Below are 22,694 nucleotides of genomic sequence, written 5' to 3' on the forward strand. Positions count from 1 at the left end.
TACTCCCAAGCTGCCATATGAAAGGAGTGGGAGAGAGGGATGGATGGAAGATTGGGTCCCAATTTGCCATAATAGCTGTGTGACTTTCGGCAAGTCACTTCAGCGGGCTGAGTCTCAGCTTCCTCACCCGTACAATGGGGGTGTTGTGACAGATTTGCAAGATCATGGCTGTAGCACAGGCCTGCCACTCAGGTGGTGCCCATGAGCAGATGAGTCAGAAAAACAGTACCCCAACCACCATTAGGGCCTCTACTACCCACTCTGTTTTAAGCTCAGGCAGACACCAGGTTTATTTTTAGAAAAAAAAAAAGAGCAAAGTTTATTGAAATTTCAAGCTACATTTGAAAAATCAAAATCCAAATCCTGGAGACATAACATCAGGATAAGGTGTTAGAAAGTGGGAAGTGTTCAACTGCCACAAAACTCCCTAGAGACAAGCTCCCTGAGCACATCACCCAGGCATCATCGGGTCAGAGTTATTCCCTTGTCCATGAGAGGACACCGGCAAGCTGATCGTTCTCTGCACTTGAAAGTTTTCCACAACCGTTAAAAACAAAACAAAGTTTTCAGATGACAAAGTCCCAGCTGATCTTCTCTCAACCCCATTCTATGTAGTCAGCACCAGTGAATGGTGGGTTTGGCATTCAGAAGGGGACCTCACATGTATTCAGGGGACATATGGGGCAAAGGTTGCAGCAGCAAGGCATTTAGAGGCTGGCCCCCTCCCTGCCTTTACTCTTTTTTTTTTAATATAAATTTGTTTATTTTAATTGGAGGCTAATTACAATATTGTATTGGTTTTGCCATACATCAACATGAACCCACCACGGGTATACACGTGCCTTTACTCTTTAGTTTTACTTAACCTAAAGGACAAACTGGATCCACTTGGTAAATAAACAAATCTAAGAATTAGCCTTAAGAGATAACGGACCACTCAATACTTCCAAAGCTGATTAGGCCCTTCAACACATAGGTGTATGTGTATACGTATACATCACTACACTAAGATACAGATCTAGCCCTATGGGTATATATACGCATGTATGGCTATATAGAAAAAACTATGCCAATACTAACCAAACAGAACTTTGTAAGCGGTCATCCCAAAGCCATAATCGCACACTGGGCTGTGCACAAAGCCATGCATTACACCATATTCACCAACAGAAGGCTGACTTGGCTCAATCTCTCCCAACTGTGGCCCTGTCCTGGTGAGGCAATGGAGGAGAGAGAGGTTGCCTCTGCTTAAACCACAATTGGTTTCTCCATAAGACAGCTGTTGTCAGGTTGAAGCTGTTGAAGATGTCCATGGAAATGAAAAAAACAGACCCCTTAGACTTTCTGGAGCAGCCCGTCTCAAACTACCTTTCTCCTTTGCCAGTTGCTGCTAAATTGCCCAGGCTCTGGGAGCCCACAGGGCGCAGTGGCATTAGAGGCTCACTGGCTTGGGGTGATGAGGCCCCATGCAACTCAGCCTCTAGAGACCTACTCTTTGTCAGGGGTCTGTCACTGGAGTGGACCCAGGTGGCCATGTCCTTGGGACATCTCTTGGCACCAGCTAGGCTAGGTGTAAAGTTCTCCACGTGAGATGACGCTTGGGGAGCCAAAAAACAAACTGGAAAGAACTAGGTAGGACAAGTTTAGTGGCTCTGCCCACCCTGAGGACAGAGCCACTTACACCGCAGAACCACCAGGGGCCTCAGGGGTTTCTGGGGTTTCGGGAGCTGGCTCCTCAGGGCTCAGACGGGACTGGAACTTCTCCAGCTGCTCTGGGCTTGCCAGGGTCTTCAAGAGAGTATTCTCCCGCTCCAGCTGGGAGTTCTTCTCCACCAGCTCCCGGATCTGCTCCTTCAGGATCTCCACCTCCTCTCTCACAGCATACATCAGATGATTCTTCACTAGATCCTGTCCCGGAGAAGATGACAGAGGCATCCGTTAGCCATGGCGGCCCCTCTGCAGCACTGCACCCTGGCCATCAGGGTGCCTGCTGTCTCTCACATCACTGACCACCATACTTCCCTCAGCATGCTGGCCCTGTGTGGCCCTGTTCCTCCCGCCCCTTTCTCCCAAGCACGTAAAGCCACGCTCAGAAGAGCTGTGGGATCGGGGCCACCCCTGAGTTGGGAGCCCAGCTTTGAACTACATAGGACTCTCCCCCAATAAGTTTCTAATAACTTTCAAAGCTGGCCTCTTGGGAGCCTTTTGGGTGCGACTTATGCTGGCTGGTGGTGGTTCGCTCTATCTCCATTTCCATATAAGGTCCCGCTGCTGGCCCTGATCCCAGGGAACACCTGCAATGCACCCCTTACTGTCAGTCTGCTTGACACATCTTCACCGAGAGGAAAATGGGCTATTTTGGAGCCTCTCCCACTCCTCATAATCCAGCATACTGAGCTGCAGCTGCTCTGCAGCCTGGCCAGACAGGACACTGGCCCTGGGGGAAGCTACCAGCATGGCCGCATCCTCTCTGAATTCGGATAACTGCACCGGAGGCAGAGAACAATGTCCTTAGGCTCCCGGGCACAATGACGTGGTTGCTAACTGCTCGATGCCCCAAAGCCCTGTAGCCACTGTGGCTGCTTGGTGGAATATGACCTCTACCTGGTAAGGAGAGGAAGAAGGGATTGTCGGCGGGGGGGGGGGGGGGGCGTGGCTTTGCCTCCTGTCTCCTCCCAACTCCTGACCCCAGCCCAGGCTCTGCAGAGGCACTGCAGTGTGCTTATATCCAATGAGCTCTGGCCCCTGCCAAGTGTGGGATGTAGACAAATGCAGGTGTCTGAGCTCCCTGCCCTGCCATGGGCCCAGGAGGGAGCCAGCCATGGCTGTAAAGCCCTGCAATTGGAGAAGAAGGAGGAGGAGGAGGAAAGGAGAGGGCCCAGCAAGTGTGGACTGGAAATGCCCTAAAAGGTGCCATTCCTATGGGACTCTACTCCAGGCCTCTAAGGGGAGAGGAGACAGGCTGTCAGCTTCCCCAGGCTCTTGGCTTTCGCACCCACCCCCTCACCACTGCCGTGAGTTACATAAGCAGAAGACAGGTCTGGGAATGACAATGACGCAGTGATGCCACTCACCATGGCCTGCTCGATCTTGTTGTCTATAGCCACCACACTGGCTCCAGAGGCACTGTCAAGACAAAAAGGAAAGCGACCACGTTACCCACTTGGTCACAGTCTTAAGTACCTGGTAGTGGTGGCCACAAGGTCCTCCCTCTGGCCCAGTTCTTCCTCTCTATCACAACCCTGGCCGGGAGTTTCAGGCACTTTGTCCCCAGGTCCCTCTCTGGCCCCTGCAGGAAGCTGCACCACCCCACCAAGGCCAGCTGCCGGCCACTGCTGTATGGAGCTCCGCGGGGAGCGGCGCGCAGGTCCGGGGGTGCACGGGCCAGCAGTGGCCTGCTCGGTGACGTGCCAACAATGGGGGCGCGCGGCCCAGCGAGTCGCCTGCTGCCGGCCCATTACGGCGCCAGCCCACAAGGTCCAAGGCAAACCTACCGAGCTCTGTAGCTAGCTAGGAATTTCTCCTCGGCTCAGAAGCTTCCGGTCTGCTCCCCAACGGCGCACGGCGCGCGGCCAGCCTCCCGCCCAGCCCTGCCGCCTCTGCCTCCGGCTGTGGCAGCTCGTTCTTACGGCGCAGCGGCCGCAGGGACGCTCCGACGGCGGATCCAGGCGCGGCGGTGACCACCCCCCCCCGCGTCCCCTACCTCCGCCCCTTCCCAGGATGCTGCACCGCGGGGAACGGGGGCCGCCGGCACACGGCTCGCTCGCAGATCCCGCTCGCAGCCCAGCCCCCGCCGCCGGCGCCCGGGCTCCGGAGCTGTGGCCAACTGTTACCTGTTATCCAGCTTAACGGAAACCACATCCCCTCCAAGCAGGGAAGAGAAGAAGGAGATGTTGAAATTGTGCAGCTGATAGACCGCCACCTCCATGGGGGTCTGATACATTTCGGTGTTCATGGCTCGGGCTGCCGGGGAGCTCTGGCCGGGCTGCGGGCTGGACTGGGCTGGGCAGGCTGGGCGGCCGCCGGCGGCTGGCGCGCTGCGCGGGGCTGGGCTCTGCGCGTTGGGCCCTGGAGCTAGGAGGGGGCGAAGGCTGCCAAGAGGACCCAAAGCCGGGCGGGCGTTCCAGAGTTGAAGGGAAGTGACTCGAGGGGTGTCACCTAGCGTGTCACAAACTCCACGGCCGCCGGTCCAACCCAGACTCGGAGATATTTCGGCTCCTTCTTCTTTATATAGGAGGAGCCGGCTGCGTCACATGGCGTCAGGGGCCATGCAAATGAGTCCTGTACCAGGCTTTGTGACCCAGTTAAACCACATCCCCTCCCTGAACCTTAGGCTGGGACTGTAAACAGTTCAGCACTTTTTTGTGCCAACTGGCATCTCCAAAGAGGGCTCTGGAGATTGGTAAAAAACAAACTGGAGCTGATTTCTTAGAGAAATGAGAAGTAGAAATGCCATCGTAGGAGCTAGGAAGCGTTTGGTAGAGGGTGGCGCTGGTTTTAAAAGCTCTTCCTCAGATGTCAGCCAGCACACTCGCCTGTCTTTGCCATGCGATCACAGGCTGCCGCCCTGGATACCCACCCTCACCACCAGTCTCCTCATTGCTTCCTGCCACCTGCCTTCTTGGCCTCTCTCCTGCACACAGACTTTGTCACCTGCAGGTCCCCTCTCCCAGCCAGCTTGCCCACTGGCTTGCCCCTATCCCCAGTACCTATCCACTCACCTCATCCTCAGATGTACCTGTCCAACTACTGACACATGCACAGATCTGTGGCATGCACAGACTAGCCAATCTGTATGTGCTAGTGTGCTTGCATGGAGGACACTGTAAGTGTTTAGGAACTCAGATGAATTGGGGAACATGCACAGGAGAGCAGCTGGCGGCAGGCAGGTGGCAGAGGGGATGGGGAGGAGCCAGTAGGGGAGTGGGCACTGCAGTGACCACAAGATGCCAGAAAATACTTTTTACATTTTTTGGCCATGCCACGCAACAGGTGGGATCTTAGAGTTCCCTGATCAGGGATCAAACGTACTCCCCCTGTGTTGAAAGCTCAGTCTTAACCACTGGACCACCGGGGAAGTCCCTCATGTCCTTATTTTTAAAGACAAGATTTTGTTACTTTCCTACAAACAGCTAATGACAACAAAATTATGAGTCAAGGCTATATATAAACCATCCTCGGAGAATACCCTGTGATGGGGTCCAGTTATATACAGGGTTACAGGGTACTTCATAAACAGATTCCAAGTCACAAGGAGGATGAGGTGATTGTTGCCTACTAAAAATTACACGTTTCCATCAAAATATATTTTCATTCTTTCTAGCCTCAATCTTAAAAAACAAAAACAAACCAAACCATCAGAGGCTCGAAGTCCTTTTATCCTGCTCTTTCCTAAGTGAGGCACCTAGTGGACAGAAGGAGAACTGCAGACAGATGGAGCAATCTAGAGAAACGGGACAGTTGACGCAACTGGGAGTATTATTTACACCAACTCAGGACCATAAGGAGAACATCGGGTTCCACCACATATACAATAGTTTGGATGAAGCTAGGGCCAGTACCCATGAATCAGTTTGTGATTCAGGCTATGGTCCAAAGAAATAACTTAGTGCAATCACAGTATTGGAAAAGTACTGGGGGCTTATCAGCAAAGGCTATTATTATTTGCTTCAGGATATTTCACCTAACTAGGTGCCTGGCATGGACACTCTGGCCAAGGCCCCAGTTAAGCCTAGTCTGAAGGCCTTAATTTTCTCTAGGCTGCCAGTGCAGTTATGCCACCGAATAGCCAACATTTTTTAGTATGATATGAAACTCTGAATGGATCGTGTGTGCGTGCTAAGTTGCTTCAGTCGTGTCCCACTCTTTGCAACCCCGTGGACTGTAGCCTGCCATGCTCCTCTGTCCATGGGATTTTCCAAGAAAGAATACTGGAGTGAGTTGCCATTTCCTTCTCCAGGGGATCTTCCCAACCCACAGATCAAACCTGAGTCTCTTACGTCTCCTACATTGGCAGATGGGTTCTTTACCACTAGTACCACCTAGGAAGCCCTCCATTGGACCCCACCAGCAGTAATACATGGACAAAGATCATTCTGTTTGCAAAGGACTGACAAACAGATCTACCCAAGCAAACCTACTGCACTAGCCCCGGATGGTGATTTTCTTCACCCCAGTTTGGCTGGGAGACAACCCCAATCTCAGGATATCAGGTTATCCTCAGGTCACAAACTCTCTGAACAAGGTGTTCACACTAAACTGCGTGTAGTATATGGAACAAAGTGCAGACTGTATTTATAGATCATCAGGAACATTATCTGAGCAAAAAAAAAAAAAAAAACCTACAACAACAACAAAAAACCAAACCTTCTTAAATCTGGAGCTTAATCGATATTGGAATTCCCTGATATCTTAATCTGCCCTCTGTGTCACAGAGAGCTTTCCTGGTCCAGAAAGGGTCTGAGCTGACCTTTCATTTGCTTGTAAATCTTTCTTAAACTCACTATTGCTACCCACCTCAAGATTCCAAGGGAGATGATGAAAAGAAAAGAGATAAATAAGCTAGGTCAGGAGGGAGAAAACACCACCAGGAAAACAGGGCATAGGAGAGGAGAAAAACCGGCTCCTTCAATGGGAACTCCCTTATATGGAGAGAGAGGCATAAAATTCCAGGTAGTTCGGGGAGGGGAAAGCAAAGAGGTGAAGTTTGCTAGCGAGGCTGTGTTTGAACTGTACGTTGTTGTTGTTGCTCAGTCACTAAGTCGTGTACTGTAACTGTACATTAATTATACTTCGATTAGAAATAAGCTCAGTTTGAGACCCGCTGACAATAACTGCTACCATACACTGAGCTTCGGCTATGGGCCGGACGCTGTGTTGGCTGAGTTACAAACCTGGTAATGTAGGCGCTGTTACTGTCATTTTTACAGATGAAGAAACAGAGGGTCTGAGAGGCTACCTTGCCCAAGGTGGTGGCATAGTGAATAAATTATAGAGCTGGGACTCCAGCCCAGGTCTTCCTGACCTAGAGACCAGGTTTGTTCTTACTACACTTACTAGTGGGGCAGGGAGTAAATTTATTGAATGAGTGAATCAAGGCAGTTGGTGGATGTGTTGGAGGTGCCAGGAAAGTAGTGAGGGAGGAAGAAAAGGTGGGGGCAGGCCCACCTAGAAGTGTCTAGGACACCAGCAGCATGTGGGACCAGAAGAATATCCCAAGTGTCTAAATGAGCTTTATAAGAGGGCTTTGCTCACCTGCATGATTTCAAAAGGCAGCTACGCAGTCTTCAATGAAAGCCCTCTCTGTCTAGAAAACTGAAGCTATGACTCCCACCAGGTGGCTCCCAGGATGGACTACACAGTGCCCTACATGACGTAGGGAGTCTCGGAATAATAATCCAGTCAAACCTAAAGTCCCCAGGGCCCCACTAACTGACGCCCTTAATTAACTCTTTCCCCTCATTCCTGCTGTGCTCAGCTTTTAGAAGAATGAAACCAAGAGCAAGAAAACAAGCTCGTATCAGGGATGTAGTTTAAAAAAACAACTTGGAAAGTATGTCCCAGGTTCAGCCCACCCTCAGCGGATCTCTCTCCCCTGTTCACCTCTAGTTCACCAACCAGTAGTGAGAAGCACTCCCCGTGAGGCCTCATGGTTCTCAGTTTACAAATCATGGCTGGATCCCTGGACCCCAGGGTTTGCTAAACTAAGGCCACCAACCTAAATAAAAACTGTCCGTGTAGGAAGATTTTCAAACAGCAGGCATAAGGGAGATGCGGCGGGTAGTAGGGGGAGACGGAGAAATTGGAGGAACCCAGAAGGCTTTCTGCTGAACCCTGGGCACACTGGAAAATTCCTCTGTCCAGAATAGCTGCACCAGACCTTGCAGTGAGTGGTAGTGTGCGCTGTATAGGGTATCTGTGATCTGATTTGATTTTTCTGAGTAAAGTGCTGATCCATGAGGCTGTCAGCATCATTGTGCCCTGTGGACGTGGGCCCCAGGCAGGAAACAGTGGCCTAAGGATTCGACAGCACAGCCGCGCCAACGTGTGGATTTCCCGACTCCGTTTCTCCCATGCTGTGAGTTACATGACAGGCTGGACTGAGAGCCCCCACAGTCCCAGCACCCAGCTGATGAGCCGGCTCCTTTGCCAGCGCTGATCCTAGCCCTACGGCTGGGGTTTCTGTGGTTAAACAGACACAGCTGACCCTCCCCCTCCCAGGGTGACCTTCTAGATGGAGGGCAGGAGGAGGGCGAGTCAGCTCCTCAACTCTCACCATCTCAGGTCGCCCTGGAAGCCACCTGAGGCTGGATGCTGAGACCCTTGTTCCCTCATAACTGGAAGAAGTGTCTCAACATTATCACTAGTCTCTTCTTCAAAAGCCAGACTCTCTAGGGCTGGAGCCCCTTCCTATTTCGGGTTCCCACAGCCCAGGAAGACGGAGAGTGGCCAGTCTGGGCCACAGAACTCGTGGGCAGGATCTGAGCACGCTGCCGAGGTGTGGGGACCAGATTGGGGTGGGTGCGGTAGGTTGGGGGGGCAAGGAGGGGGAACATCTCACTTCCCTTTCTGTCACACTTGAAGCATTGTGTGCCACGCAGCCCAGAGGAAACTATTTATAGGCAAGTCTTCCTTATTTTCTACAGGATATGTTCCACCCCCAAGATTCAGCCCTGTTGCCAGCAAACCACAGTGTCTGTGTCAGGAGATGCAGGAAGGTATGGGACTGGCCACCAAAGAAACGCTGAGTTAGGAGCCGGACAAGGAAATCATAAAGGCTATTGAGCACCGGAGTGTCAGCACAGTTGACGGGGTGGCTGCAAACAACCCTCCCCACTCACTCCCCTCCGCGCCCCTTCCGCCTGAAGCTCCGTCTACCTCTAAGTACTTACTTGTCCCTTTTTCTGAAGAGGCTGGGGGAGAAAGGAGGCTGAAAGGCCATCATTTAGTTTGTCCTGGCTTCACTCTTCTCTCTTGCCCTCAGGTTCCACGCCAGGGGTGGGAGAGTACAGACAGGAAGGACGCTGCCACTTACATGGTTACTCTGGCCTCATGGAAAATCCCCAAAGTCCAGAAGGAGGGAAGCAAGAAGGAAAGACAGTGATAGACAAAGTGCCTTGTCCTCAGAGGGTCACGTGAACTGCTCCACATGGCTGGGACCCAGAATGTCGACTCTGGGGGGCAGGAAAATGGGGAAGAATCTGCAGGCGAAGATGCAGAAGGCAGCGGTGGGCTGCAGGGAGCCCAAGGGGAACTGTGGCAAGAGGGACACTGTCTTGGAAAAGTGGCTCTAGCAACCAATTTGGGCCAAACATTGGCACCGAATGGTGGCAGAAGCAATGAATTGTGCCTTTCAGCTCCCTCCGGACGGGGTCCCACGTGAGCTTCACAAACAATCTCCCAGTGACACTATGGATGACAGGCAGAAGCCAAGCGCCATCTGGACAAGGCATTCCACCCTTTTGACCCTCATTCAAAGAAGCCGGAAAGGGCTCTTGTCAAATCACCTTGGTTGCCCCACCTCTGGCATCTCACTTTGTGGGGAGGGGGGCGAGGTTTGTGTTGGCATCTCAGCAAGACTGGAAGTATTGGCAACGTTATCCAGGAATGCAGTTTAGTTCAGTGGATCTTAAATTTCATGAACCTTGTGTCAATATTTATGCTTGTCTCCCTTCTCCTTATGCCTTGCAGCTGGGAAAATTTACCTCAATAATTTTTCTAAGTTCTCTTCCCATTTTCCACTGTCTCCCATTACCCATCTACAAGTATGAAACAGACATTCCTGAAAAAAAAAGAGATATCAAATTCACCTCAGTAAATGGAATACCCTTAACGTCCCTCCTTCCCACACTAGTTGCCATTATCATTCAATTCAGTTCAGTTCAACTCAGCTCAAATCAAAGTAGATTAACACCTATTCAAAGTAGAAGGCACATTTTATGGAAATTAAAAAAACAAATAAACAAACTGGTAGTACAGGTCAACAGCTGTGCTTCCTTCTACAATATCCTAGGCCTGTGGCGAACTCTGAAGTCTCCCTACTGGTTAGACCTCAAGTGAAATGTTTACTTCAGGAAAAAGCCTAGGGCTTCAGGGTGCTCAGGATAGCAGTCTGGGCTTTGGGAGGGCCATACCACCAACATCACTCCATTCCCGAGAATTGGGCACGCTTGTTTCTCCCCACCCTGTCATTTGGTCCTTGTCCATCTAGACAGGGATAACAGCAGTCAGGGGCTTCCCTGGTGGCTCAGATGGTAAAGAACCCACCTGCCAATGCAGGAGACATAAGTGACTCTAGTTTGATCCCTGGGTCAGGAAGATCCCCTGGAGAAGGAAATGGCCACCCACTCTACTATTCTTGCCTGGAAAATCCCATGGACAGAAGAGCCTGGTGGGCTACAGTCTATTTGGTTGCTACGAGTCAAACACGACTGAAGCCACTTAGCATGCAACAGAGCAGTCTTTAAAACCTGGAATTTCCATGGGACCTAAGGCTCCTGTGACGTGGTTGAAAGTGCCAGGGTCCCTCACTCTGATTCCCTTCCTTTGTAAACCAAGGGAACAAAGCACAGGTCCTTAAGGGTCTCACAGTTGCCAGTGTCTTCCTTCTGAGAAGGGGGGCAATCTATGTTTAGCATGGGCGGGGTGTTCACCTCTGTCTGCCAACCTCCTGGTCTCTCTTCTTTGCCCAGCTCCTAGTGGTCTCATCCTTCCTCATATGGCCCTCCCAACTAGTGAGCATCTTCAGGTGGGCAAATAACCCCCCTCATCGTGGCCCACCTTCTGGGAATCCCTGTGCTCAACAGCCCTCCCAGAGGCTGGGAGAGGAAGCAGCAAGAACATGGCCAATCTCCATGTTTGTTCGTCTGCACCAGCCCTCCACCAGCTTCTCTGGGCCAGGGCAACCGACACTGGCAGGGCCTCTTCCCAGCCCTTCTGCTCTATGGAGCGGCCACAAGAGCCGAAATTCCAAGGCAAGCCATTTTTTTCTGGCAGTTGCTGGGGTTACTCTGAGTGGTATGTGAAGGACTTGCGGTGATTGGCAATGCTTGGAAGATGAGAGCCAGGAGGATCTTGTTGGGGACGCTGAGCCAGTAGACGAGGGGCCTGCAAAGAGGCCAGGGGCTCTGAGGTGGAGCACCTGGCTCTATTGCGGGCCCCCGCGATAGAATGGGTGACCTCTGAAGTGGTCCAGGTTCCCTGGGGAACAAAACGCTGGTAATAATGCCGGCCTCTTCAGGCACGGGGAGGCTCCCAGGCCAGGATGGGTAAGCATTATGAGCCTCCCCGGGCTCCCACATTGTACTCCTGAGGCCCTTGCTTAACTCACAGTGGAGCTATTCACACTAGGCTCACTTGAGGTGGCTCCTTGATCCTCTGTTGTGGGACTCTGTGGGCCTCTGGCTCTCCAGCCACCTCCCCCCTCCCTCGGGCTTCCTGGATGGAAAGAAGGCAGCCCAGCTGAGTGAGGTGGGGCAATGGCAGGAAGGGGCAGGCTACACACTACTCCCAGAACAGAAAGAAAGGAGAGAAACAAGGCAAGCTCCTCCCTGGACAGGCCCCCTGCCCCCACCCTCCCCAGACATGGGAACTGAGCCAGGGAGCTCAAAGGAGTTCTGGGAGAGGTTAAGGAAGGCCCCCTGCCCAGGGTTTGAGAACTGCTGACAAGGAATACACACACCTTATCAGGAGGAAAGAGCAGCACAGAAGCACACCCACACACATTTATGCAAACACCCTTTCGGCCTTTGACGAAGTCTAATTCACAGAGAGGGGCTTCCCTGGTAGCTCAGCTGGTAAAGAATCTGCCTGCAAGGGAGGAGACCCTGGTTCGAGTCCTGGGTTGGGAAGATCTGCTGGAGAAGGGATAGGCTACCCACTCCAGTATTCTTGGGCTTCCCTGGTGGCTCAGATGGTGAAGAATCCAACTGCAATGTGGGAGACCTGGGTTCGATCCCTGGGTTGGGAAGATCCCCTGCAGGAGGGTGTGGCAACACACTCCAGTATTCTTGCCTGGAGAATCCCCATGGACAGAGGAGCCTGGCAGGCTACAGTCCATGGGGTCACAAACCATCAGACACGACTGAGCAATGGAGCACAATTCACAGATAGGCAAGCCCAGGGCATCATTCAATCTCTGTCTCTCTCTCTCTCTCAGCTGATGCCAGCTTCCCCGTGACCCCAAAGGGGTAGTAAAGCAATAGGACATGGCAAGGTGACAGGGCAGGATACTCTAGACCCAGCCAGAGTGTCACAAGCCACAGCCTCTACTCTGACATCCAAGGATGACTGAGTGCTGTGCAAGGGTCATGGGTGACAGGGTCTTGGGAGTGGAAGTCAGGTGGGTATAGGGGGAACCAGCTTGATACTACACACCGTCTACCAGCTGCAAAGAAGTGCTGGTGCTGCCAGGCCCACAGTTTTCAAAGAGGTCAATTACACATTCAAAGAAATAAAAACGAGCACCATTTGTGTACCATCAATCATATGAATGCCTAAGACATGATTCCTGCAGGCTCCTCATGAGATCAGCTCTAAGGAGACCCAGTCCTGGCATAGGCATCATATGTGACTGATGGTCTGAGAAGCATGATTTGAATGGCACTGAGGAAAATTCCCCCTCAGTCCAAGCTGTTTGCCTGACCAGGCTACTGCAGTGCCTACAAATGCCACCCTCCGAGTCACACCTTAGAGTTCTAATGGAATTCTTGACACTTTGAGGAATTAGGAATTTTTTCCCCCATGCAAAAGCCCTGGGAGAGTGCCACATTCTGCCACTATCAATTACAAATATTTAAATCGGGATGAACTCAATTTTTGTATTACTTCCAACAGAGTGGTCAGTGGCCGATCAGCATAAGATGAGCAAACGCAGAAGGTACACCTTGCTGGTGGGCTGCGGAGGGCAAGAAATGGGTCCAGATGAGGAGAATACAGATGTCTGTGGATTGCGAAGGGTCCTTTCAGGAGATGTGGATGGAGCGCTTGTGGCTCCAGTCCATGGGACTGCTTTTGGGAGTCACTGGCCTACAGGTGAGAGCCACGACAGGGTCTACCTGAAGAATCACCATAATGCCAGTCACCATGACCCACTTTGTGTCACATACCATGATGGGGTTGAGCACTGTTGTTCAGTCGCTCAGTCATGTCCAACTCTGTGACTCCATGAACTGTAGCACGCCAGATTTCCTTGTCCTTCACTATCTTCCAGAGTTTGCTCAAACTTAGGTCCTTTGGGTTGGGGATGCCATCCAACCATTCTGAGCCTAACTTCTGTTCAGTCATCTCCTTCCCTCTCCTGTTTGGCTACCTCTTTCCCTCTCACTCCTAAAAGCTTAATCAGAAAATGAATGAGAGCCACTATTAGAAAGATAACCCCAATCTGCTCTGATTTATAAGTCAACCTTTGGCAAATTTGGCCTCTCCATTATGAGGAACAGATTGCTTCTGAGACACTTCCCAGCTGTTGGTGAGTACTCTTGGCCTGGGACGTTGGAGGTATGGGGGTAGGCATCAGGACGACAAGGGAGAAGAAGAACCTGGAGAGAGGGTGAGAATGGAGAGAGGCTGCTTTTTTTTTTCCAACAGCATGGTCTGGTCAATTAATCAGCCCTACCTCCCTTCAATAAAAGCCAGCTCTCCTCCAGCCCTGTGGCTCTCACTGCCTGGTCAAACATGGATCCATTCTGAGGTTGGCTGGAGGGCTATGACTCACTGCCCCCTCAGGAGCTTGCTGGGCTGACTATAAAGACTGTCCAGGATCTCTGCCAATGTGCCCATCCCCACCCTGAGCCAAGCCTTGCTCTCCCCTGCCTCTACCACCTCACCCCATCCCGTGGCTTGCTAGCGTCTGCCTGGCCAGGAGGGCGCCCTTGAGGCTCACTGACTCCCCCTCTCCCCAGGGAGAGCAGAAGGGGAATTCACTGCTCTCTGTGGTATGCATCCGGCCTATGTTTTGGTATCTTATTTTATTTTTATGTTTAATTTACACTGCCTGCTAGGTTTGGGGCTTAAGTAAACAAAGGCTGTGTTTCCCCCAAGGCTTGGACTTCCTGGTTCTCTGTCAGCAAGCGAGTGACCCTTTTAACCTCTCACTCCTTGAGACAGGCAGTGTTGGGGGCGGGATTGGAAGAACAACATACTTTGCGTCCAAAGCCTGGAAACTCTTAGTGCCAGCCTGAAATACCATCCCCTCACCCTTCTCCACATGAATGTTAAGTCCCGAAGCTGCCTTACCAAGTACAGACTGCTTTTAAAGGGCACTGTAAGAGTGTAAGGGTAAAGCACAAGAAAAGGAAAATTCAAAGTATTCACATTGATTTTTTTCTTTTGACAGATATCTTTGTGCATGCTAAGTCACTTCAGTGATAAGCAGCTTCAGTCGTGTCTGACTCTGCGCAACCCCGTGGACTGTAGCCCACCAGGCTCCCCGTCCATGGCATTCTCCAGGCAAGAGAATCGGTTGCCATGCCCTCCTCCAGGGGACCTTCCTGACCCAGGGATGGAATCCCAAGGGTTGAATCCACATCTCTTACTTCTCCTGCATTGGCAGGCAGGTTCTTTACCACTACTGCTACCTGGGAAGCCCGATGTCTTTGTGCCATCAAGCAAAGTCAGAAAAGCCCAGGTCTTGGTGGGCGGAGCCTTGGCAGTGAGCAGCCTTAAAGGCCTATAGACGGAGCAGAGTGCATTGGGCCTGCCCGGGAAAGGCTTCCTGCCAAATCTCATACATCTTAAAAAATAAGAGGAATACTGGCCCCTATGTCCTGGGATAGAGGTATAACAGCAAAGTAACGAATCCTGGTTAACAGTTCTGACATCCTGTTATTTGCTAAAACTAATAATACCATGGCGTTTGTTGACAGAGTCACAGAAGAACTAAAGTAAACATGGAAACTGAGGAATGGCTAAGTGTAGACAATTACTAAGTCGGCAGTTGAGAAGATGGACTTTCTCAGACACTCCTTGGACCTCTTGGGGCAGCGGGGCCTGAGCACAGTTGGGAGACAATCCAGACGCATCTGTCATCTTGCTGGGTGATTTCTATCCAACAGTAGGCTGCTGCAATAAGGGGCTTGGTCCACGGAGTTGAGTCCTCAGACAGAGAGTAATAACAAGAGGAACTGAGAGGGACTCTACCAGTGCGCATGGCAGGGGAGGGGCTCCCTGAGAAACACGGCTCTAGCGCCTGTTTTATTTATTTTTTTATGAGGCATTTATAAGAATGGCCTTTTATTTTTTTTTTAATATGCTGCCGCTGCTGCTAAGTCGCTTCAGTTGTGTCCGACTCTGTGCGACCCCATAGATGGCAGCCCACCGGGCTCCCCCATCCCTGGGATTCTCCAGGCAAGAACACTGGAGTGGGTTGCCATTTCCTTCTCCAATGCATGAAAGTGAAAAGTGAAAGTGAAGTCGCTCAGTCGTGCTCGACTCTTAGCAACCCTATGGACTGCAGCCCACCAGGCTCCTCCGTCCATTGGATTTTCCAGGCAAGAGTACTGGGGTGGGGTGCCATTGCCTTCCCCATTTTTTAATATAAATTTATTTTAATTGGAGGCTAATTATTTTAAATATTGTATTGCTTTTGCCATACATCAACATGAATCCACCACGGGTGTACACATGTTCCCCATCCTGAACCCCCCTCCCACTTCCCTCCCTGTACCATCCCTCTGGGTCATCCCAGTGCACCAGCCCCAAGCATCCTGTATCCTGCATTGAACCTGGACTGGCGATTCATTTCACATATGATATTATACATGTTTCAATGCCATTCTCCCAAATCATCCCACCCTCTCCCTCTCCCACAGAGTCCAAAAGACTGTTATATATATCTGTGTCTCTTTTGCTGTCTCGCCTACAGGGTTATCATTACCATCTTTCTAAATTCCATATATATGTGTTAGTATACTGTATTGGTGTTTTTCTTTCTGGCTTACTTCACTCTGTATGATCAGCTCCAGTTTCATCCATCTCATTAGAACTGATTCAAATGTATTCTTTTTAATGGCTGAGTAATACTCCATTGTGTATATGTACCACAGCTTTCTTATCCATTTGTCTGCTGATGGACATCTAGGTTGCTTCCATGTCCTGGCTATTATAAACAGTGCTGCAATGAACATTGGGGTACACGTGTCTCTTTCAATTCTGGTTTCCTCGGTGTGTATGCCCAGCAGTGGGATTGCTGGGTCATAAGGCAGTTCTATTTCCAGTTTCTTAAGGAATCTCCACACTGTTCTCCATAGTGGCTGTACTAGTTTGCATTCTCACCAACAGTGTAAGAGGGTTCCCTTTTCTCTGCACCCTCTCCAGCATTTATTGCTTGTAGAGTTTTGGATAGCAGCCATTCTGATTGGTGTCAAATGGTACCTCATTGTGGTTTTGATTTGCATTTCTCTGATAATGGGTGATGTTGAGCATCTTTTCATGTGTTTGTTAGCCATCCGTATGTCTTCTTTGGAGAAATGTCTGTTTAGGTCTTTGGCCCATTTTTTGATTGGGTCGTTTACTTTTCTGGAATTGAGCTGCAGGAGTTGCTTGTATATTTTTGAGATTAATTTTGTCAGTTGCTTCATTTGCTATTATTTTCTCCCATTCTGAAGGCTGTCTTTTCACCTTGCTTGTAGTTTCCTTTGTTGTGCAGAATCTTTTTTTTTCTTTTTTTAAATTTATTATTATTATTATCTTACTTTACAATATTATATTGGTTTTGCCACACATCAACATGAATCTGCCACGGGTGTACATGAGTTCCCAATCCCGAACCCCCCTCCCCCCTCCCCCCCACACCATCCCTCCAGGTCATCCCAGTGCACCAGCCCCAAGCATCTTGCACCCTGCATCAAACCTAGACTGGCAATTCGTTTCTTATATGATATTATACATGTTTCAATGCCATTCTCCCAAATCATCCCACCCTCTCCTTCTCCCACTGTTTATAATAGCCAGGACATGGAAGCAACCTAGATGTCCATCAGCAGATGAATGGATAAGAAAGCTGTGGTACATATACACATGGAGTATTACTCAGTCATTAAAAAGAGCACATTTGAATCAGTTCTAATGAGGTGAATGAAACTGGAGCCGATTATACAGTGTTGTGCAGAAGCTTTTAATTTTAATTAGGTCCCATTTGTTTATTTTTGCTTTTATTTCAACTATTCTGGGAGGTGGGTCATAGAGGATCCTGCTGTGATTTATGTCGGAGAGGGTTTTGCCTATGTTCTCCTCTAGAAGTTTTATAGTTTCTGGTCTTACGTTTAGATCTTTAATCCATTTTGAGTTTATTTTTGTGTATGGTGTTAGAAAGTGTTCTAGTTTCATTGTCTTACAAGGGGTTGACCAGTTTTCCCAGCATCACTTGTTAAAGAGATTGTCTTTTCCCCATTGTATATTCTTGCCTCCTTTGTCAAAGATAAGGTGTCCATAGGTGCGTGGATTTATCTCTGGGCTTTTGATTTTGTTCCATTGATCTGTATTTCTGTGTTTGTCTAGCACCTGTTTTAAATGAACTTGGTCAAGTAGGAAGAAAACATACCAGAAGGCCAGAGTTTTTTTTCCTCCTTAACCTCAGACCCCCTGGACACTCAGAAGGCTTCTAAATATGAAGGGCCATGTGAATGTGGGGTAAGGGCTCTGTCCTCAAACACTGCTGCTAAAATGGCTCACCATATGAGCAGCCTTATCACTGCTCTTTCAAAGTCTAGCATTTCTAATTTCCTGTCCAGTTTCAGTTTGTTGCTTCCATGGTTTCACAAGTTGTGGCTACTGCCTATGGGGAGGGGGATAGTGTTGAGTGACTGATGTTCAAATGGGAAATAGCAAGTAAAATGTAGTCTCTTGAAGGTCTTAGCAATCCTTTCCTGCATGGACGACTTGTAACCTGCATAAAGTTTTGGCCTTGAGAGTCTCTCTCCAGGCAAGAACACTGAAGTGGGTTGCCATTTCCTTCTCCAGGTGATCTTCCCGATCCGGGGATCGGACCCGTGTCTCCTGCATTGCAGGCAGATTCTTAACTGCTGAGCCACCAAGAAAGCCCCAAATGGCACCAGCAGTCAGTAATCACTTTTAGTCTTTCAAGCAGGACTAAAGGCACAGCCAGATAAGAACATGTCCACCAGAAGTGGGCAGTGCATACGTTCTCAAGTGAGCAGTGACTGGCTTTCTAGACTAGAATATAAGGTCTTTGAGGGCAGGGGCTTATCTTATTCATCATTGTATCCCTCAGAGTTTGGCCCAGTGCCTGGCACACAGCCTCAATGCCATACACATGCGCTTAATAAGTAAACAGAAAGTTTAGATAAGTATTTGAACTTGGTTCATGGCCCCCACAGGGAAAAACTATAGGCAAATTCATGAATTTGCTTCCTGTTAATATTTTAATTTGGTGACAATCATTGTCATAGTTAAAAACACAAAAGACCTGTGAAAATCAAACATACTTGGGAAACGCAACCCAAACACAATCTAAGTGGCCACTAATGACCTGGAATCAAGGCCCGACCTCTTCAATAAAAAGGATAATTCATCCATGTGTGCATGCCTGGCTCTGTGCAAATGCTGGGACTTCGGTCACTTTCCATCTTTAGCTGGAGGGGCTTGGTCAGTTGGGAACAGGGCACCCACAGGGAGCACTAGAGGGTGGTGAAGCCTGGGAGGAGGACAGCCAAGTCTCAGCTGGCAGTAACATCAAAGAGGGATTTCAGGCTAGCAAGCCTGATTCTGAGTGAGTGACAGCCATATAACTGGAATGATGGTGCAGTGGGGTGGGGGTGCAGATAAAAAACCAATCCTGATTAAAAATACCCTGATGTCTGCCAACATAGAAGAAATTCTCACCACTAATGTCACCCTTGGCTTTGAAATCTTGAGGATCCCTGTTGAAATGAAAAGTCTTTCTCAGAAGGGAAACTCGTTTGTCTCAGGAAGAACATGATGACCTGCTCAGTGTGGTCTGAATATACTTACTTTATTTGGAGTACTAAGTTGAGTATTGAAAATGAGTTGCAGGGCTTCTGGGATTAGTGACCTAGGCCGACTAAGTATAGACTGGGCCTGAGGTGAGGCCTTACAATGGGTCCTGGCTAACTGGTGGCCTTGGGCTTTCAGGGGACAGGCAAATGGGCCCAAACATTCCTGAACTCACTGTAAATAAACCAAACTACCTGAGCGGGCACGTCTGAATAGCAGAGTTTATGACAAAAGAGTTTGTTTTCTCCTGCTCTTCTTGGTAAACACAAGCAAAGTGTTCTGCAGAGGCTGTGAGGAGTAATCATATATATGTCTAAGCCCTACTGGGGATATTTATTTTTAGTGCTCCTTGTGCAGAGAACCTGGTTTGCACGCTCATCAAAGAATCCCCCCTGGAAATCTCCTCAGGTCCTACCAACTCACTGATAAATTGACACAGGTGAGAAACTGACCCCCAGGAAAGCTCTGTGACTGATAAGGGGTACATGGGTTCTCCTTCCCTGGGGTAATTGCTTTTTACTAAGAGCCTCCTGTTAACCCCAGGGAATGAACCCAGTGCAGGGACTGCCAGGCAGGAGGTCAGGTTGCTGGGGAAGCTTTCTTTGGCCATTTTCTGCCACTCTCTGTTGGCAGCTGTCTTCTCTGCCTGTGTAGCAGGCGGCCCTGGCGGCAGACACAATACTCACACCAGAGCTGGCCAGGGCAGCCCTTGCCCCTCAGCACCCCTCCTTCTTGCCCTTGTAAAACTGGCAAAACCTCAGCCCCAGAATCCCACTCTAGCTTGACCAGGCGATGGCCAACTGCCTGATACCAGGCAGAGTTGGGATGGTGGAGGGAGACAGGGGAGTAGGGCTGGGCAGCAACCCCCCTAACCCCTGTAGCTCTGTTGTGAGGTGCTGACAGCTGGAAGAGGACCTGAAACCAGTTAGCTTGGGGCTCCCAGCCAGCAGTGTATTTTCATCTTGTTTTGACTGGGACTGTCCTCCTCTGTGTAAACACGTCCATATCAAGAGGAAGAAAATGTAGAACAGCTTAAAATAGGTGGGTGGAACGCATCCCACCCATGAATCACCAGCTCAGGGAATGCCCTGCAGGTGGGCCCTGCTTTAAGCAAACCTGACATATGAAAACCTCAATTCAGCAAGAGGGCAGGGATGCACAGCTGTTAGGTCTTGACCTATCCCTGGGAGATCTCACAGCCACATCTGGTCCAAATAATAACATCAGTAGTTCCCGTGTACTGATTGCTTAGCAGGCACTGTGCTAAGATTATATCCATTAGCCTTTTGAACCTTGTCAATAGCTATGGATAGTTAACAGTAGTAGGAATTGGGTATCAGATTATCTCAGGCCCATTTTGTGGATGAGGAAACTAAGGCTCACACAGGTTTCAGTGACTGTGCTATGTGCTAAGTCGCTTCAGTTGTGTGCAACTCTTTGAGACCCTATGGACTGTAGCCCGCTAGGCTCCTCTGCCCATGGGATCCTGCAGGTAAGAATCCTGGAGTGGGTTGCCATGCCCTCCTCCAGGGGATCTTCCCAAGGATTGAACCTGCATCTTCTGCCTTGGCAGGTCGGTTCTTTACCACTAGTGCCATCTGGGAAGCCCCAGGATAGTTGATAGTAGGAATAGAATATCCTATTATCTTAGGCCCATTTTGTGGATGAGGAAACCAAGGCTCAGACAGGTTTAAGTGACTAGCCTAGGGTTACCCAGCTAGCAGTTGGAGAGGCGAGACATGAACCTTTGGTGTGTGATTCTAAACTCCAGGCTGTCTCTGGCTGGGGATTTCACCTTGTTTTGAGATTTCTAAGCAGGGCTGCATTCTAGGCATGAATGCCCATTTGCACTGAACCCCCTTCATCACAGTTTGCAGGGGAACTATTAATAGGCCTTTATCAGGGTTAGGGTGGGGAAGCCCCCAGATTGGGGCTGGTTCTTTCTACTGACTAAAAGACTCTCATGGGGAGGGTGGCCCTACCAGCATGCCAGGATGGGATGGATCTGCATTTCAACTCAGGCCTGGCAGACTGGTTAAGGCAGCAGTCCCCAACCTTTTTGGCACCAGGGATCGATTTTGTGGGAGACCATTCTTCCACGGACTGGGGGTCGGGGGATGGTTTCAGGATGATTCAAGCACATTACATTTATCGTGCCCTTCACTTCTAATCTGATGCTGCCAATGATCTGAAAGGAGGACCAGTCTACAGCACAGAGGTTGGAGACCCCCAGGGTTAAGGACAACTGCTTGACCGGACACAGGGAAGGCCCTTTCTAATAGCAAATCAGTACAAACTACTCCCACAGCAGGCTGGGGCAGGGACAAAAGACTCAATATAATCCAAGTAGAAGGAAAGACCAATTGTAAACACATATTTTTGAAATAAAATGTCACTGGTCAGTGTTGATGTTGGTGCAGGGCTGGCCTCCAGGCTAAACTGTGAAGGAGGAGCCTGTGTTCAGAACGTTCCCACTTCCTTTTCAGGTACCTTCCTCCTGCCTGTCCCTGCAAGTGACCTGTGCCCTCCTGCTGCCTAGGGTTCCATGGGGACCCTCACTAATGTTTGGAGGTGCCCTGCCCTTCCTAGCAATGCCCCCTGTAAGGGCAACAGTTGTTCTCCCTCCCTGCAATGATATGCACCCAGCCTCTCCTGAAGGACAAATTGGGGAAATGTGTTTGTGTAAATGGCAGGTAATGGCTTAACAGGTTTTCCCCAGGTCATGGGGCTCTAACCCTTAGATTTCAGTTAGTGGTACAATTTTACACCTGGATGGGGACCTGGGGGTGGGGAGGGAACAAGCTAGCAGGGTCACAACAGTGGGAGAGGGGAGATTGCTCACTGGTGATCTTCAAGTCCTGACAAGTAGGCCATGTGCTACTCTGACTATAGGTTAAGTCTGGGTCTGCATAGAGGGATAAGCACTTTGCCCTTACACTCACTGTATTCTTTCCAGAGCATTGTGGACAGGGCACTGGGGTAACAGTCAGGAGACCAGAGTCTGGCGTGGTTTTGCCCCTGGGTGCCAGAACAACATTGGAAATGTTTCATAACCACTCTGGGCCCCAGTTTCCCCTAAATGCAAAATGAGAGGATTGAGACTACAAATGTATAGTAATTTAGGTGCTTATTTGATGAATGATAACCCCATTTAGGAGGCTTCCCCAGTGGCACTAGTGGTAAGGAACCTGCCTGCCCATGCAGGGGACATAAGAGATGCGGGTTCAACCCCTGGCTCGGGAAGACCCCCTAGAGGAGGGCATGGCAACCCACGCCAGTATTCTTGCCTGGAGAATCCCATGGACAGAGGAGCCTTGCAGAGTACAGTCTATGGGGTCGCACAGAGTCAGACACGACTGAAGTGACTTAGCACACACACATGCATCCTCATTTAGACTTGAGGGCTCTGTGAAGCTACATACCAAGGGCCTATAACAGTGTCTGGCACATAGTAAGTGTTCAACAAATGGAACAATTGAAGGAAGGGAGGAAGGAAGGAATGGCAAAAGTGACTTCTAAGGTTGCTGCCAGTCCCAGCCTTGATGTCCTCAAATGCGGCTCTTTATAGTTGTGCCTCTGAGTGGAGAGGCCCAGGCCAAGGGCTGAGTGAGGCCTCCAGGCACTTGCCCTCAGGACCAGAGGTTACGGGGGCAGCCTGCACTGTGGAAGGGCAGCCTCTGGGACCAAAGGCAGCTGGGAAGAGCTTCCAGGAGGCCCAGGAG

General features: G+C 50.0%; 1 protein-coding gene across 5 annotated transcripts in view; it reads right to left on the minus strand.

Annotated features, from left to right (window-relative positions):
* Positions 1-288: 288 nt before the first annotated feature.
* TSC22D3 (TSC22 domain family member 3) overlaps positions 289-22,694 on the minus strand; it is a 67,941-nt gene continuing 45,535 nt past the window's right edge. For 2 of the 5 annotated variants that reach the window (XM_040265039.1, XM_040265038.1), the window contains exons 3-4: positions 3,075-3,126; positions 289-1,908 (exon numbers count right to left, since the gene is read on the minus strand). In XM_040265039.1, the coding sequence (XP_040120973.1) occupies positions 1,678-1,908; positions 3,075-3,126 (283 nt within the window). In that variant the 3' untranslated portion in view covers positions 289-1,677. Of the gene's footprint in view, positions 1,909-3,074; positions 3,127-3,494; positions 3,656-3,833; positions 4,216-8,891; positions 9,321-22,694 lie in introns of those variants that run through there. The other 3 variants (XM_040265041.1, XM_040265040.1, XM_040265042.1) reach the window with 3 other exon arrangements.

This window comes from Oryx dammah, unplaced genomic scaffold (assembly GCF_014754425.2).
Source record: "Oryx dammah isolate SB20612 unplaced genomic scaffold, SCBI_Odam_1.1 HiC_scaffold_23, whole genome shotgun sequence".
In the NCBI taxonomy this organism is placed as follows: Eukaryota; Metazoa; Chordata; class Mammalia; order Artiodactyla; family Bovidae; genus Oryx; species Oryx dammah.